The sequence below is a fragment of the Amborella trichopoda genome, chromosome 11 (assembly GCF_054954075.1).
Source record: "Amborella trichopoda isolate Santa Cruz 75 chromosome 11, AtrichopodaSantaCruz75HAP2 v2.0, whole genome shotgun sequence".
Lineage (NCBI taxonomy): Eukaryota > Viridiplantae > Streptophyta > Magnoliopsida > Amborellales > Amborellaceae > Amborella > Amborella trichopoda.
Window position 1 is genome coordinate 40962749 of NC_142346.1, and position 18222 is coordinate 40980970.

Genomic DNA, 18222 nt, shown 5'->3' on the forward strand with positions numbered 1-18222 from the left:
ACTTCATCTCTTTTGGTTATTTTGATAATTGTTCAAATATTAAATAGCCTAAGTTCTAGGTGTATTTTGATAAATTTCCCATAAAAACATATGTAGCGGCCAAAAATATCAAGAAAATGAGATGGCCACGAAAAAAAACATCAATACCAATGGCAATTAATAGTTAGCTTTGTTTCATACAAGGTCATAGTAGTTCGCCACTGCTTTCCCACTAGCTAATTCAGGAAGAGCTATATGCCCCCATGTTTCTTCCATGACTACCTAAAAAAGTGAGTGGGAAACATAATATCAGGAAGCTAGAATGCTACACCCATGTACACATGTGCCAGTAACAATTACATCGGTGTAGCGTTCCTTTTTACCTTTTTTTTTGTTTCAGATTTGTTTCTTAAAAAGCTAGAAATTAGTGAGGTGGCTAAAAAAGTTGAGCCAAAAGATTATATCCTAGCCAGCCCCATGCACCCCCTGAGTTTTGCCTCTTCCCACTAACTGCTGCCTGCTCGGATGCGGCTCCACTGTGCATGGAAGAACTGTTCGGCTCCGCCATCGGGTATTGACAATGGACGTTTGAAATGATGCCTATGTCATTTGTTTACAAATCCTACAAAGAGAATTTACTCATTAGAATAAAAGCGGTTACACATGACACTTTTGAATGAAAAAGATACACCTTAATTTTCAAAAGAAAATCAAAGAAGCATATGCCCACATCAGCGTTTGCACGCTATTGGGTGTTTAACATTAGTAATTGTTCCATAAAAAATTCTCCGAAAGAAGAGATAGAGGTCTCCTCCGGATTTTTTCCAAGATAAATCAATCACAAAAGTACTACTATTGCATGGACATTCTCCATCTATTCATAAAACACAATCAAATCAATGAGGAATAGAGCCATATAAATCATACCAAAAGCCATTCTATATTGCACTATTAATAAGAAACTCGAAAGAAGAAGAAAGAGATGCAATTAACATCACCATCACTGAGAAAGAGACAAGTAATTAACATCAGCATCACTGACTAGACTCCTACTCCCAATGTTTGTGAAACAAAAGAATTAAAAATCGTTAACCCCATGAAGCTCCAGGACCAAGCTGCATAGAAGTTTCATCATTCTTTGAAAGAAAAAATAACAAACTAGAAAATGCAATCAACTCAGATCAACATGACATTGAACTGAAATATTTAAGTCACCACCAGTAGCAACCAAATACAAAAACCAAAAAATAGCATTTACTATCGGATACGCTGCAAAGAATAGATTTACCATCAGGTGAAACTACAGATCCATTCTGGTAACCCACTCTAAAAATAAGTAAAAGTAAACTATTTTTTTATAAAGTAAACTATTTTTTTATGAAGTAAAGCAAAAACAAATAAAAAGCGCAAATGGATCATAGAAGGGAGATAGAGAGGAGGGGAGATAGGGAATGGTAACACAAAGGGCCTCTGATGCAATGCAGCTGCATATGTGGGTGCATTGCAAATTCCCGCATATGAGGGTGAAGGCAATGTGCCCAAGGCCGCATAATGCATTAGGGCTGTTTGCTGTTGCCAAAAATCGAGTGAAGAGTTCAATCTATGAAGAGTAGCAAGCTACGCATCTTCTCGCTCGATGCTCGTTGGCTACACATCAAAGCACTCGCGACTATGGCAGATGTTGCTCGCTGCCTACACTGCCTTCACTGCTTTCCAAAATGATGAATACGAAGTCCAAAAGGCAGCAGGTACTATGGATCCTCTTACTCCCAATTGGCTTGTTGCCTTCCCGGGTCTCGCTGCCTGTAGGTCGTGATGTGCCTTGAGATGGCCATCTCTTGTCCCCATGCCTCTGGGGAATCTACTCCCGGGTCGTTGCTCTGCTGCACCTGGCCCGGAGAGTAGTTTACCTCTGGCCACTGACCCATCGCCTGTCTGGTATTCCAAATTAGAGTTCTTGGGCGATCCTGGGAGAGAGAGTTGTGCGAAAAGGTTATCTAATCATGCAACTGAGAGTAATAGCCCTCCATGACCACACACCGAAGCGCTCAATAACTGAAAATAATTTATTCATTGTATAAGTTTTACGACTGATTGATTGAATTACTGAAGTCATTCTTAGTCAACCCCGAATTACAGCTTTGGGTTTTGCGTTGTCTCAAACAGGGCTCTAGTTTAGCAAAGTGATTGATTGGATTCTAGCTGGCAGCACATTGCAACATAGGGCTACAGAAATACTGAATTTCAGAATGCCACAAGAAGAGCTAAATGGAATAAGGAGCAAGCGTACATGAATTTGAGGACATGAACAATAATTTTCAGGTAGAAAATCCCTAAGAGGAATAAAGCCTTGATAGTCACAATGAGAGACGTGACACAGGAAAATTGAGGGTTACATCGACAAATTTATTCAGCTCAATAGCATAAAAGGCCACAAAGAAAGTGGCATAGGAGCAGAATGTGATATGATCCTTTAATATATAATTACATGTCTAGGTGCTTTCATCAAAGGGAAATTGTGCTTAATAACAACCACTTGAAGTTTGAAGACCTTGTAGACATTCAAGGAGACCACAGCATGATTTGGTTAGGGACGAGGGGCCCAGGTCTTCATGAATCAAGAGAGCCACTTTTGAGGAGGAATAAGTGGAGAAGCCATGGACTACCAAACCCAATTTCTACAAACACTGTAAAGAAAATGGTCGACTCACCCAAATCAGATGAGTTTCATGGGATACTAAAAATTAAAGCTTCAAGTCCTTTGGCCGGCCCATGACTCAAGTGCATCAGAAAAACAGCAAGCCACATGAAATAAGCTTCCAAACATTCTAGAATGAAACATGGATAACCATCTACAGGGTACCTAAGCTCAATTAATAAGCATCCATATGTAAGAGAATGATCTTGGATACTCATCTAAAGAAACCTACTTGCATGAAATAAGCTTCCAAACCGCTACATTACAGATCTACAGTTAAAATGTTTAGGCATGTAGACAAACGCAGATTGTCATTTTCTTGCATTCAATCAAACGGTCAAAGGCTTAACCAAAACATGAAATGAAAAAGGCGAGAGAGAGAGAGAGAGAGAGAGAGAGAGAGAGAGAGAGAGAGAGAGAGAGAGAGAGAGAGAGAGAGCACAGCGCAGTGAGAGCAGGATAGAGAGTGTGATGAGAGATGTACCTGGTATTGGGGGATGAAAGACGCGAGCAGGGAGAGGGTTGGGCAAGCAGAAGAGAGCTCTGGAAAAGGCCTCTTTTCGTCGGGGTTCTTTTCCCCTTTTTATTGCGATAATGTTCTGAATGTAAACCATGGAAGATAAAGGTTCCCCATTTTTGTGTGGAAAATGAACATTGAACATTTGTCTTCCTCTGACTGTAGCACTCCACGTGCATCAAATGCAGAAGTGCTACAGTGTTAGGGAAGGTTCTTCTTCTGGAAAAGAACCTTTCCCCAAACAAACACTCCCTTAATGTTTTTAAGGATATTATGATTACCTTATCATTTTATATACAATACAACCAAGGTCATCCAGGTTTACTACTTTCAGATCTGGGGAAGAAATTTGTAATGCCCTCTATGTCAATCATAAATAAGAAGCACAAGATATGTAAGTGAATGTCTAAGATGCTTGAGAAGCATGATTTAAAGGAGCATAGTTACTAAGCATGATTTTCAGAACTGTTTTGTCAAACAGTAACAGAATTTTTATTTTTAGACTTTTAAAAATTTGGATAAAGAGGCAGTATGGCTTTCCATAAATTTTGAATTACTTGACCGTCAAACCATATTTTAGAATTTTATTGAACTAATATTTTTTATTGTTTGGTCGCCAGAAATAGAATTTGTATGAAACTGAATTTACATCGGGCATTTCATCAATCTGTCGAGCCATGGCCAAGTTACCAAGTACAAGCACCCAACAACCATGGTTGTCCAATAAATTTAGAAATTGATTTGTAATAGCCATTTTAGTAAACACTTAATAAGCATCCATTCAAGAATTTCTTGTAAAGCTCTTGTAAATTTTTGAATCCATGAGCATGCCTTCCTACCGCATTAATAACCAGCTACAATGGGTTTCTCTCCCCAGAAAGAACCGTGTGATCCTTGTTGGGTAAAACCAAGTCCCCATCCAAATAAACCCAACATCCATTTTCTCAAAATTCTCCTAATTTGCAAGAGCTCCAGCTCCATCTCCCCCAATCTTTTAATCTGGTTCAAAAGATAGACACAGTTCAAACTGGTTCAAACCCATTTGTCTTTGGCCTTTTAATGGATTCCAAAGACTAATCCCACAAATTTCACGTCCTAAGAGCCCCTCACATAGATAAGTCTATTAAAATCAATGTGAGTTGATAATGGAGGGTAAACCGTTTTGTGATTCTTTGATGGAACAACATTCGTGTGAGAATTTAGGAGCATAAAGGACAGATGGATTGTTAGAGAGAGAATACAAGTTGTAGAGAGACAGAGAGCAATTGGGATTTGGGTGTACTATATCTATCTGAAATATTGTAAACCTAGAGATAATGGTGGTTACTTCTTCTTCATGATGATGAAGATGTAATGAGGAAGAAGATGACTAGAGAGATAAAGTGGGGAGTTTAAGAAGAAGCCATGGGAGCTCTCAACTTAGAGGTTTACTAAGACACACCAAGAGTTGGGGGAGAGAGAGAGAGAGAGAGAGAGAGAGAGAGAGAGAGAGTGAGAAAGAGAGAGGAGAGAGAGAAAGGGGGAGGGAGGGAAAGATGGGATGCTGGTGAATGAAGAAATGTTAAGGGGCATCAAGGTTACATGGAGACCACAAGGAAAGGATAGGAGAGAGAAAGAGGTAGTAGGGGAGGAGGCTGGGTGCTGAAGAGAAAAAGTGGGGGAGGGCAAAAACCATATCCCATCAAATATTTTGGCGGTAGAAATAGAATGCCTCGTGACAAGTTTTTTGCATCTTCAAAAATTCAACTCAGAGTTGAATTTTTGGGGATTCAATTATAAGGCAGTTTTTTGAATTTGAAAATATTTGATATGAGGTCTCATAACATTCTAAAATATCAGGATATTTGAGTGCTATCAAACATACCCTAAATCTTCAGAAATCCCAATCAGTCAAAGATACATGCCCCACACTAATTCCACCCATTAATATGAGAAGCATAGAACTAAGCATAAAAAGATAATTTGTTTTATCACAATAAATAATGGCTAGCACACAGAAAATGAAAAGAATTTTCTTATATCAACATGGCCAGAACCAAAAAAATGTTTCGTCTCAGTCAATATGTTCGCCTATTAAATTAAATAATGAAAAAACTAACCCGACACTGTTGTTTCCTTAAGCTGTTTGGCAATCTTATGTGCTTCAGCTTCTGCCTTTAAAACCCTATCAGATTGGCTTCCTGCAAACTGCTCCCTGTAATAGTTCACTTCTTTGTCTTTCTATAAAAGAAACATTAACGGTTAAAAATGCAAAAATGCAAAAATGGCAGCATAAGGCCTATAAAGCTTCATATCGAATATAGCTGGAGTAAATAAAACATCATTATGGCTCACCATTTCAGAAAATAATGGCTCTGGCTTTCCTATTTTGTGACCTGCAGGTACAATCGCCCAAGGTCTTCTTTCCCTAACAAGATCTCCCATCTCTTTGTAAATACAAAGTGTTTCATAAGGCAAATTGAGCTGCCTCATTACCTATCGATATGATAATTATAAAAAATTATAAATATCAATGGGAAATCCTAATCTGAGACTAGAGCCAATCAAAATACAGCAACAGACCTTGAGTGAGAAGGAAGGTATGAAAGGCTCTAGGAGAGATGCAAGAAGATACACAAGACCAACTGAAGTCTTCAAAACAATGGCACAAGAAGTAGGATCTTCTTTGTATAAATCCCAGAATCTGCACTTCTGCATAACATGAAAGAGTGGATTGACACAATTCATAAAGTATGGTATTTGCGTTCTGCAGCAGTGTTTGACTACTCGAGCCAAGTTCCAAATAGAACTTGTATTCCAGGACATCTACTAGACACCGGGTTCCTAGTTCTAGGTGTCTCTCTCTCTCTCTCTCTCTCTCTCTCTCTCTCTCTAACACAAACATGCTTGCGCACAAACACACCCATTTATTGCGGGTGTGAACTAGTCAAGGGAACAAATTGAAATGTTCAGTACAATAAAGGTAAATATATACGTACTTGTAGATATGCATTTCCCTTACTAGAAATGCTCATTGCAATTTTCAATCCTTGTTTAAGCTTAACCTGATCATAGAAACACAAATTATATGTGAACGAAGAGAAGCCTCAGTAACCCAAATTGCCCCATAATCTAATGTACAACTCAAGCTCGTAATAGCAACATACTATTATTATTATTATTATTATTATTATCTACTACTGCTGTTGTTGCTGCTACTGCTACTCCTATTGCTACTAGTACTACTACTACTTTTACTACTACTCGTACTACTACTATTACTATTCTTGTTGCTGTTGTTGTTACTATAACTGTTAATATTACTTTTACTATTATTATTATTATTATTATTACATCATCATCATCATCATCATTATTATTATTATTATTATCTACTACTGCTGTTGCTGCTACTCTTGCTGCTACTAGTACTACTACTACTTTTACTATTACTCCTACTACTTCTATTACTATTCATGTTGTTGTTGTTGTTGTTACTGTTACTGTTAATATTACTTTCACTATTATTATTATTATATTATTATTACTAGTATATTATTAGTATTATATTATTATTATTAGCCCATGATTTAAGACAATAACCTTCTCCATTGCTTCCAGATACTGCTCAACATAGTCAGCAATTGTCTCAGCTAAAATTTTAGTAGGAGGATGGGATTCTGCTTCAGGTGCATCAGGAATGATAGAGCAATATCCTTCACCTATGATAACGAGTTCCAGACAAAGAATTTAAGACTTGTAAAATAAAAAATTACTCCCAAATAATGAAGAAAACTAAAATGAATTTATTGTTGAATGATGTCAATCTTGAGAACAAGAATGGTGATGATCTTTATCAAATACATCAAAAGACTAGCAGTGATAGTAGTGGATATTATTCATTCCAAAAGTTGAGAATAGCAGAAAGTTAAAAACCCCACACATAAGCAACTGATACTTACGAGAGAGCATCATGAATACCCTCTCCATTGAATGCTGCTGAAAAACACTTAAAAGATGGCTTTTCTCTTTTATTTGTATAGTTCTTGGAAGAAGTGTTGGGTGAGTGTGGCTATTAAAGGCCTTATGAGTGCTTGTAAAATGAAATGATAGAATGGAACATGAACTCAGTGAGAGTGTGGTCCCTCGTGGACCATACTAAGCAAACGATGCTTGCTGATACCGGACTGAGCTTGACGAGCTAGGCCAGTCGGTTGGGAAAAACTTATGTTACCTGGGCATAGAAAACTATCCGATAAGAGTTCTAATTGATCATCCCTTGATGAGGTCGGAGTATGCCCGGATGAATGAGCCTACGGACTATGTGACCCTTGTGTGTGATGGTGGCCTTCAAAGATGGGGGTCAAAGGCTCATCAGCGAGCCATCACACGGCATGCATAATGATAGTCGTTTCAGGAAAGCGAACCACCTTTTAGGACGAAGCTTATGCATGTGCGAGAGATACCCTTATGCGTCATAGGAGCTGTGGTTACATCGGGTCTAGGTGCCCTTCGTACGTCTCTAGGGGAAAACTTGAAATCCATAAATTGATATTACAACCCCTTGACTCATTGGTCAGACTTTGGTGACCCACTAATGAGCCTCTACATGGACAATGGGTCATAGGAAACACTGGGTCGTTTTGATAAAGCAAGTGTGGATCGTAGTACACAGTTGAAGGTAGAGTGCCCCAACATTTATTTATTTAATTCCTAGACTATATGGATCTTTTTCCCATCTAATAAATTTAATTATGTTTGTTTTAATGATATCTGATTTTTAGAATTATTATTTGAATTTTTTTAGATCTCTGGATATTTTATTTATCAAATTTGGATTTATAAATACAGAGATATTGATTTTAGATTGATTTAAATATTCAAATTTCATTTTATGGATTTTTAAAAATCATATAATTAATTTTAATATTGCATGGGAGGCCCAATATGTTAATGGGCCTACCATTGCATGTGGGTGGGGCACATGAAGTACCACCTAGGGTGGCACACCCCACCCTAATGAAACTTTCCTTGTGTTAGTTCAAGCTTTGGTTTGAAGAGAAAGCTTTGAAGTGTTTTGGAAAGATTTTGCCTTGAGGAAGCTTTCAAAAGATATTTGGGAAGCATGAGAAGGCTTGTGCATAATTTTGGTAAGCATTTTATTATGAATGGAATTATTTTATTTAATTTCTATTGATGGGAAAATGGTTTAGGAATGGAGGATAAAGGTTCTAGCACATTTCATAATGTTGATGACCCATTATGGAATCGATGGCTCAAATCTCTTACCTCACAAGTCACCGAAGATCAATGGTTCATATTCAATCTCACAAGAAGAGGCAAGCCAAGAAAAACCCTAAAAAACCCGAATCTTGTTTAAAGCTTATAAAAAGGGATTGTCTCTACCCAAAATCTCGATACCTTATCTCTTACACTTAATTACCATCTCTCTCTTATATCCCACAAAAGGGGCACGCCACACCTAGAATATTACTCTCTCTTAAGAAAGTTTCTCTCTCTCCTTCAAGAGACCCAAAAGGGCACACCCTACTCTCATCTTTGATATCTCTCTCATGATGGTTCTCTCAACCCTCTCATGATCTCTCATCTCTCATCTCTCATCTCTCATTGGGGTTTTAGACTATAGGGTTGTGGTAGAAAAGAAAAGTATTTCTCTCAAACTAGGTTGCTAAGGAGATTCACCTAAGGGTTTGAGATTTGATATACGAGTTCATAGTTCCATTAGAAGGCTTGGCCTAAACTTGCTTTCCCGGTTGAGATTGAAAGTTGATCGTTGAGCCCGCACCATCGGATGATGGTGACTCGGTGTGGGGTGTAATAAGCCCGGTTGAGGTAATCTCCAGCACTCTCTTTTTGTTTCTTGTCATATTTAATTATATTGTCTTTATATTCTCAAGCATAAGAATTGTGGATATTTTCTTTGTTTAAAGAAAATTGGTTTAATGGCATCAAGGTTTTTAAGATATTGGATTTGTTAGTTTTATTTTCTTTGAAGCAATAGTTATTGTAATAAGATTACTTGTAAGTGATCTTTGCCAAAAGAAAAGAAAAAAAAAAAAAAAAAAAAAAAAGGGTGAAAAGAAGAAAAATAAGAAATATATATCCCCCGGCAAGATTGCATTAGTCTTTCTTTCAAGAAGAACTTAAGTGCATGAGATAAATGGAATGTAGGAAAGAAATACATATGTTTACAAATATAATGTAGGAAAGAAATACAAATAAGAACCATTTTCTTTCGGTTCTTTCCTTGCAGATCAAGAGAACTACAGTGAATAGTACTTCAAGAAGGAATTACCAAATCCTGAGGACAAATATCCTGTTTTGCAGTACCGCACCTGCTGTGCTTGGAGAAATACTCAAGATAAAAGAATTATGTAGCAAAGAATACTCGACTTACTAGCATAAACATGTTTCAAACAGAAAACACTTGTACAAGACAAACGGATTTGGTTTTAGAAATAATATCTGAAAAGGACAAGAGGCGTTCCACAAAAAATATGCAGCACTAGAAGAAAGCATGTCAAAGGAATTAATTTGTATTGGCTTTAGCACAATTCCTGTGTTTATCCAAAGTCCAATAAAAAATATTCGAAGAGTCAACTTCTAAATTATTATTTTATGTTAATGAATAAGTCAAAAGCAAGGTAAGGTATGCAATAGTAAAGTGTGTTTGAAACAGCACGTAAACAACTTCTGACAAACCATTTGTTCAAATGACCATATGCTCTCCCAGTTTGTATTGTTTGTAACACCCTGATATTGCACCATGACAAGAACATAGCACAATATGTGCAGTCTATTTTATATGCACATCTACATGGAGTCCAATTTATACATATAATTTGACTTCAACTCAATACAGATTAGGATCTAAAGATCCTTCTTTCTGCATTTTGATTTATTAATTAATTAGTTTAACTTTATTCCATTTTTGTTTTGTGTGAACTTCGTACCATTCATCCATCTCATCTGCACATGCACGTGCACACATTTAGACAAACGACCATTCAAGCGCATCATATACATTCCCACGCATGCAAGCGCAGGTGCACACAATAGAAAGTTGTTTTTGCAGTTGTAAATAGCTTAATCCACGAGAAAATTCACGTACAATATTTAGTATAACCCTCAGTTAAAAAAAGGTACACCATCTGAATCAAAATTTGTGACAATATTTCATGCTCAAACTTCTAAATTCATGATGGAAGGAAATAAAGAAATAAAAGTGTTGTCATGTTTTATGCACACCTGAAGGTTTAGCAACAAAGCTGAGAACACGATGAATAAAATTTCCAAGGTTTTTCAGCAATTCGTTATTGAGTTTGGCTTGAAGGTCTGTCCATGTAAACAAAGTGTCTGAAACCTGGTGAATTCCAATAAAGCAATCAGGTGAATTCCAATAAAGCAATCATCAATCACATTAAACTACAATTTGAAAAGAGTAGACTAGATATGTTTTAAAAAAAAGGCATGGAAGTGTTTTATGATAAATAAATGGTCCAGCATGACCCACCTCTGGTCTATTAGTGAGTAGATAATATCTCCAGACTTCAACAGGTATCTCTGTATCTTTTGCATCACTACCAAACACTCCAACACCCTTACTTTTAGAGAATTTCCCTAGAATAAAGGATTTCCATTAGAGTTTCTACGTAACGCTATTTGGAAATTCAGAAGACAATAACCTCTATTTATTTTCACTAGAGTACTTCAATGATCTAATTATCAAATTTTTCTATATTTAATGCGAGCCCTCTAACAAAATATCATCCTCTACAAGAAATGATTTCATTTTGAACATGCTGGACAAATTGCTACAAGTACGATTCAATGAATGCAATCGGCGGAAAAAAGTAGTTGGCTCACCTGATTCGTAGTTTAAATATTCTGTAACACTAATTGTCTTCATCATAGTCCAGTTCTCATCGGTTCCAAGAAGCATCGAAGGGAACATTACCTACAGGATTAAGGAAATTCCAGTTGAAACATTTAAGAACCAACTTATAAATCTGAAGAGATATTCCAAAGACATAAGGAGCACAAGAAATAAGTGTTATGGAAGAGTACGATATGCATGAATCAACAAACAACAACTGCTGATACCTTTATTCAAATAACCATAGAGCATCCCAACATTAAATTTTTCCATGGAAATTAGTCAAATTTTCTGCTGACACAAATTTGTTGTCCTTTTTGCAATCCTAACTAGATTATCACATCACATTTCGGGATTTTGGATTGTTAGAAAGCAGCTAACAATGTTTTAAGGGGTGAATTTGTTTCTTACTTCAATTAACTAGGTTGACCTAAGCCATCTTTGCTGTCTCAAATAAAGAAGCATACTAAATTCAGCATTTGCTGTAACTTACCAAGTTGGCAGTAAAATTTTCCTTGATGCTTACCTAGATCAGTTTGTCAGCATGAAAATTGATGAGGAGGTTGTAGAAGAAGAAAATGACATGGATGTAAAGCTAGAAGGTAAAAAGAGTGCACACAAACTATTCGGAAGAATGAAAAATCCAGGTAACCAAGGAACCTTTGCAGGTCCATGACCTAAAAGTAACCCACAGGAAGAGACCACCTTCGAAAGTCACATAACGGGCAGGAACAAAACCCCATGCCATCCTAATGAACACCTCCAAATAATCTTCTGAAACCACACCTTTTACATATCAATGCTGATGCATAATTTGTACGTGTCTAGAACATGGCAACACGTGTCTATACATGACACGAATGAAAATACAAAGTATCCATGTAACAATGCCGCTACCACCAGCATGTCGTTGTCCAACACCCACTGGAAGATCCCAATTCATAAAGAGGCATTCAAAATACTTAGCAGTTTTCAACTCCATAGACAGATTGGTGTCAGTCAACTACCTCCAGTATCTCACAGACCAGCAATTAAAGATGAAATGAAAGAGGTAAGTGGAGCAACAGTAAAAAGGTAGGACACTGTATAATACTTTATAGGGTAATAGTTGGAAAAGTTTAGATTGCATTATTTCCATGAAATAGAAGCTATAAGACTACCCACACAGGCATTATTAGGATAAGCAATACATTGCAAGTGAAAATCAACTCCCTGATCAATATACAAAGTAAACAGATACCAGATCAAACAAGTATTCCATAATCTGAACATCAATGTTAGAATCAGTAAAATGAAAAGGATGGGCTACATGGAAATCTCCAAAGTAAACCACAAGTCATATGAAATACTCACCGTGTGGAATGGCACATTATCCTTGCCCATAAACTGAAACAGCTCGACATTTTCAGGAGCCTTCCACCATTTCTCCCACTCGGATGTATAGCAAGAAGTTATTGCAATATATCCGATGGGGGCATCAAACCACACATAGAAAACCTGAACATAGTTTGGCAGGAGTGAGAACCATTATTCATGAGTAACATATGTACAATCAATAGAAATCCAAAGTGCCTACTTCAGCATGTTTAAGTAAAAGAGTGTGCATTATCTATTGAAGTAACATGGAATGGAGCTAATAAGTATGACTACAAAAGATGGCAAACCTTGTCCTTGAACTTTTCATGAGGGACGGGAATGCCCCATTTCAGATCTCTTGTGATGCATCGGGGTTTCAATCCTTCATTTAGCCAAGAATAAGTAGCCTGAATTGAGTTTTGGCTCCAGGATCCAGCTACCGACATCTTGTTAATATACTCTTCCAACTTATCCTTTAGCAGTGGAAGTTCTAAAAATAAATGGTTGGTGTCAAGAATGTAAGGAGAGCTGCGACAGACCTACCAATGGAAACATGTCAAAACAAGAAAAGCAGGAGAATTAGCTTCTTCCTCAACACCAACAAGTGTAAATTTTATAAAGCACTGCAGTTGCAAATATAATCTCATAAGAAAGGAGAAAAGAAGCAAAAATCACAAATGTGGCTAAAATGACCATGTTGCACCTTGCATCTTGGATCTATCAGTTCACTGGGATTTAACAATGTTGCACATTTTTCACACTGATCACCCCGAGCATCCCCATAACCACACCCAGGCATGGGGCATGTTCCTTCCACAAGCCTGTCAGCTAGGAAGCGCTGACATTTATCACAATAAAGCTGTATTGCCATCAACAGTCCAGAGCAAAGAGAAACACTATTATTGTGTGAAAAATAGGATCAAAATAACAAAATTTACATAAACAAATGAACAGCGACCTGGAACACTACAAACTAACCCAAGTAACACACCTGTTGCAGTTCGTTTTCAGAAAGCCAATTGTTTATCAATAGCTTGTTGAAAATTCCATGGCAGATTTCAGTGTTATCCGGACAAGATGTACGTCCAAACTTATCAAAGCTTATATCAAACCAGTCATAAATCTCCTTGTGGATTGTGTGATATCTACATAAATTTCAGCTCAGAATCAATATGACACCGACAGACAGCATTTATCTCCACACTCATTCAATATTGTATCTTCTAGCTATGGATAATGAGGTTATCTCTAAGCTTATTAATGATATGAATGGAAACTGTAAAAGAAATCCTCATCAAGTGAATGATGTCTTCCAATTTGGATAAATTCATACAGGTGAGTGTATGCCAAGAGACAACTATAGCAACACCATGTATCAATGTTATTTATCACAATCATGTTTATGCTAAGAATAGTGAGTTATTATATGCAATTAAGTTAACCAAATAAAAGAATATCCACTCTTGTGTATGTACCTTAGGGGCTAACATTGAATCCGTCACTAATTATAGAGGATCTCACATACTTCCCTATGTACGAGTTCTTGTAAGTTTAGATGTTGACTCCTGATTCAATTCAAATTTCCAATTGAGCTCCAAGGATAATGATGACATGTAGCATGTTCATATCTTAATCACCAGAAACACCAAGGACATGAATGAAAGCAGGGGCCAGGGAGAATAGTAACCAAAGAAAATTATTGGAAACCACAGAACGACTATGAAAGTGTATCCTTGAATATTTATGAATGCTCAAAAAGAAATGTTTGTCGAGAGAACCTTCATGAAATACCTTGTAATTGTTAATTTCATGCTGCCTTCATTATTCAATATTGGTACTAAAGATAATCTTTAGATATTAGAGATTTCTATAGTTTTAAAGCCCAATTCTAGCAGCAGATTGTCACAAATCAATTATCAATGGAATACAAGGGAATGTCAGAGGCTAAATATATTCATGTATACAACCAGGAGACCTAAATAGATAGTGCAAGTATCCTAGTTCGATAAATAGAAAAAAGGAGGTTGGAGATGCTATCTACTGTGAAGCTTGGATGACTATTCAAAGCTAAAGATAAAGAGTCCAACATGAGGACTGCAGATAAAGACTTGAAAATTGTGAATGAAATTAAAGACTTGACAGTTATGAATGGAAAGGAATCCATACAAGTCCTAAAAACCAGAGCCTAGGGGTAATGTATAATTGTATACGACGCGTTTGATATCAAGAAAAGAGAGGATCAAGGTTTAAAAGTTGTGCATATTGTGGTGTTGAATGAGGGGATGGAAAAGACAGATAGGAACTCTATCACCATAAGATTATTTTGCTTATTTTATTATTCAAGCAACAGCCTTGCTGCCTAAGTATCTCAACTTAACTGTTTCCCAAAACCACAATGCTAAAAAAGATCCCTAAGAAAAATCAAATTCTCCACAAATGATGGTCCAAACTGCCAAAGGATGGTAATCCTATTCAAGGTTTGTCGCCCCTCACTCCCAATCAGCTCACCACTCCTTTTCTCACTATGAGCTTAGCAATTTTTTCTTCATACAGTCAATATGTGAGCCTATATGTAGTTCACTGAATATCAAATGGTACATTAATACATTTAGCACTGCACTACTAGAGATTCAGCAAGAAGTCCGTGAATATTTTTCTTGTAGGTATGATTCATGTATCTCTTATCTTAATCCATTTGATGTTCATGTATCTACAAACATCCTTGTTGCCGAGCCCCAATTTGCTCTCAATTCGACGTCACAAACAAAAAAGGAAGCATAAGCCCAGGTCACCAATTCAAACACATAATTTCAAAAAGGTTAACTCAAAAGGCTATCATTAGTGATATGAAAATCAAGTTCTTTTGTCAGCTACCAATGCTTACTCGGATTTTTACCCTTGAAACTCATGTGCGTCAACCTTGTTCATAAACACGAGATCAATAAATCTATAGCAGAATGGAGAATCAAGATTCATGTAGCCGACCCCGATTATTTGGGAAAAAGCTAAAATGATGATGATGATGATGATACTTCACAAAGATTAATGATTAAGTTGGTAACAAGCGGATGAACACCGAAAAAATAAGGATTTAAAACAAAAAGATAGACGAAGATCAAGTACATCTCCATGCGCAAAAGAGTGCAAACTATGGACCCTGGACATGTGTTTCCATAGTTCTAGGCACATGTCGACATGTCTTGGACACGACGTCCAAGTGTCTAACACTTCGAAAAGCCACCCAAGAGCCTGATTTTCTCTAACTTTTCCTTTCCACTCCCTTTGGAAAAGCTATATTTTCATTCTTTGCAACCATTAATTAACTACCAGTGTCTATTCCTGCGAGACAAACCCAAATTCAGGAAGTGCTAGGAAATGCTTCACGAATTAACTTCCCATATGAATAGAAAAAATAAGTTTCATCAAGGCATGAGAATAAGATAGGAAGGAATGCCTTTAAATCTTCAAAATTTGAAACTTAAATAGTGAAAATCGTAACTAGTTAAAACATATGTCACAGTTAAGGCTCTAAACTGAACTCCATTAGCAACTGGTCGTTTCCTGAATTCCAGCATTTCAAGGTAAATTACAATCTTTTTGTTTTTTGTTTTAATAGCAACAAGGTGAATCCCAATGTCTTGCAACTATCACTCGATAGTATTTGATAAGGAAAAAAAACTGCAGGTTTTATACTAAAAGCAAAACAACAATCATGACATGTATTTCAGCATTTCTTATATTTCTTGTTTCTTTACAATAAAAGATGAAGGCATGCAGATGCAGAGAATTGTGCATGAGAGAACATGCTGCGAGGACACAATGAAGTAAAACAGCAAGAATTTCATGAAGCCTATCGGAAAAAAAAAAGTGTATTAAGAAAGAATTAATCTAAACTGAATTGATATAAACCTCAAATATAATCCAAAGAGAAAAAAGCCTAAGAGAGCTTATTAGAAACCCAAAATCATAAACTTCAAAGAGAGAGAGAGAGAGAGAGAGAGAGAGAGAGAGATCGTAGAAACAAAGTAGAGTAAACAACAAGGTAGATTAGGAAGAACCCACTTATCACAAATCTCTTGAGGACTGCAATTATCTTCAAGGGCCTTGGTCTCAGTAGCTGTTCCATACTCATCAGTTCCACAAATGTATATGGTGTTATACCCACGAAGCCGGCAATACCTAGCAAACACATCAGCACTCAATACACCTGAAACAACAATGAATTTCCATCATCTCCACATGCCTCAATTTTAGATTCACAGAGGAGTCAATTTGAGAGAGGGAGAGACAGAAGCCCACATGCCTCAAAACTCCTAGTGAGAGAAGGAGAGAGAAGAAACCCCCCAAAAATAGATGCATCAAAGTTAGAGAGAGAGACCAAGGATTGGGAAGAAGCGAGAGAAGAAAAATGCGGGGGAAGTGGAACTCACTGCCGATTATGTTGCCGAGATGGGGGACATTGTTGACATATGGCAGAGCACTTGTTATCATCACATTTCTCACACCAGGAATAGGAAGCTTAGGTCCGCCATCCATGGCTGTTTTTTCTCTCTCTAAACCTTTCTACAAAGCCAACAACAACAAAAATGGTAGATGAAATTGAAGCGAAGCTCTGAGTTGCGGAAAAGCTTCCACAATCTTCAGAGTCCTCTCTTCCTCGCTCTGCAGATTCCAGAGGGATGCTTTCTGTTTGTAGGGAGAGAGAGAGAGAGAGAGAGAGGGAGATGAGAGAGAAAGAGGTGCGAGTGCAGTCTCCAAGCATTGGTGCTCTTCGAATATGGAATTAAAGTTAAATTCCACTAACTATAAATTGCGGGAATCAACATTAAAAATAAATAAAAAAAAATGCGGGAATCGAATCGAGTGAACGAATGAGTAATCCACCCTCATGGTCGTTGGAATCGAAACTTCGGGGCTCTTGGAATATGGAATCAATTCGAATTCCACTAACTATAAATTGCGGGAATCGACATTAAGGAAAAATAATAATTAAAATTTGCCGGAATCGAATCGAGTGAACGATGGAGTAATCGAACATCTTGCTCGTTAGAATCGAAAATTTGAGTCGGACATTTAGCAATAATTCGTGCACGTACAAAATCTAGAGAAAATTACGTTAATGTCCACCTTCTATAACGCTATTTAATAGGTTTTTGTGAGTTCCACCACGTGTGGTATAGACCATTAAAACCCTCAAACATAAAAACTTTATTAAAAAAAAGCATTTTAATTTATTATGAGAGGAAGGAAAAATATTTTTATTAAAAAAATAATGATATTAGTTGAAAAACAATTAATGTTTAATACAGGTGATATTACACATATACGTATTGTCTATTAATAGTTAATAGTTAATATTTTTTTTTTCTATTAAAATTTTTTATTTTATCTTTGACTAATTACTTAAAATAACCCTAAACAAAAAATTACTATTTTATAAGATATGGATATCTAAATGTAAAAAAATGTTGAGGATTTTAAAGTGTTATAGCATAACAAAACCCTTTAAAATTTAACCGCAAATTGCGATAAATCAAAATCGGGTAGGGGCATGTCATCTCCTCTGAATTACCCAAAAATATCCTTCCAAAAATATCCTCCTTTACCCGTAAAAATAATTTTCAGAAGAGCAGCATTCTCTTCTTTTGGACCATTTGGTCATTTTAAAAATGTTGGACCTATCTTGCTCCACTTTTCTTTTTCAAATTTGGAATGAGATCAAATTTGGAATGTGACTGCACCTCTTGTACAAGTAAAAAAGTATTTAAAATAATTCAAATAAAAATAAAATAATAA

The 18222-nt window shown here is 36.6% G+C and overlaps 1 protein-coding gene across 8 annotated transcripts; it reads right to left on the bottom strand.

Moving 5' to 3' along the window:
• Positions 1-122: 122 nt before the first annotated feature.
• Positions 123-17518, bottom strand: LOC18432224 (putative methionine--tRNA ligase). 8 transcript variants are annotated; one of them, XM_088852327.1, is made up of 15 exons: positions 16857-17516; positions 16489-16633; positions 13418-13571; positions 13130-13285; positions 12735-12965; positions 12424-12567; positions 11061-11151; positions 10708-10814; positions 10443-10557; positions 6777-6895; positions 6173-6238; positions 5757-5885; positions 5529-5669; positions 5294-5414; positions 123-601 (listed from the first exon to the last, which is right to left on the bottom strand). In XM_088852327.1, the coding sequence occupies exons 1-15, from the start codon at positions 16960-16962 to the stop codon at positions 585-587; spliced, it is 1842 nt and encodes a 613-aa protein (XP_088708453.1). In that variant the 5' UTR covers positions 16963-17516; the 3' UTR covers positions 123-584. The 8 variants fall into 8 exon arrangements, 5 of the variants coding, with proteins under 5 accessions (XP_088708453.1, XP_088708452.1, XP_088708451.1 ...); XM_088852326.1 differs by having other exon boundaries at positions 123-1910; XM_088852325.1 differs by having other exon boundaries at positions 123-1946.
• Positions 17519-18222: the final 704 nt, after the last annotated feature.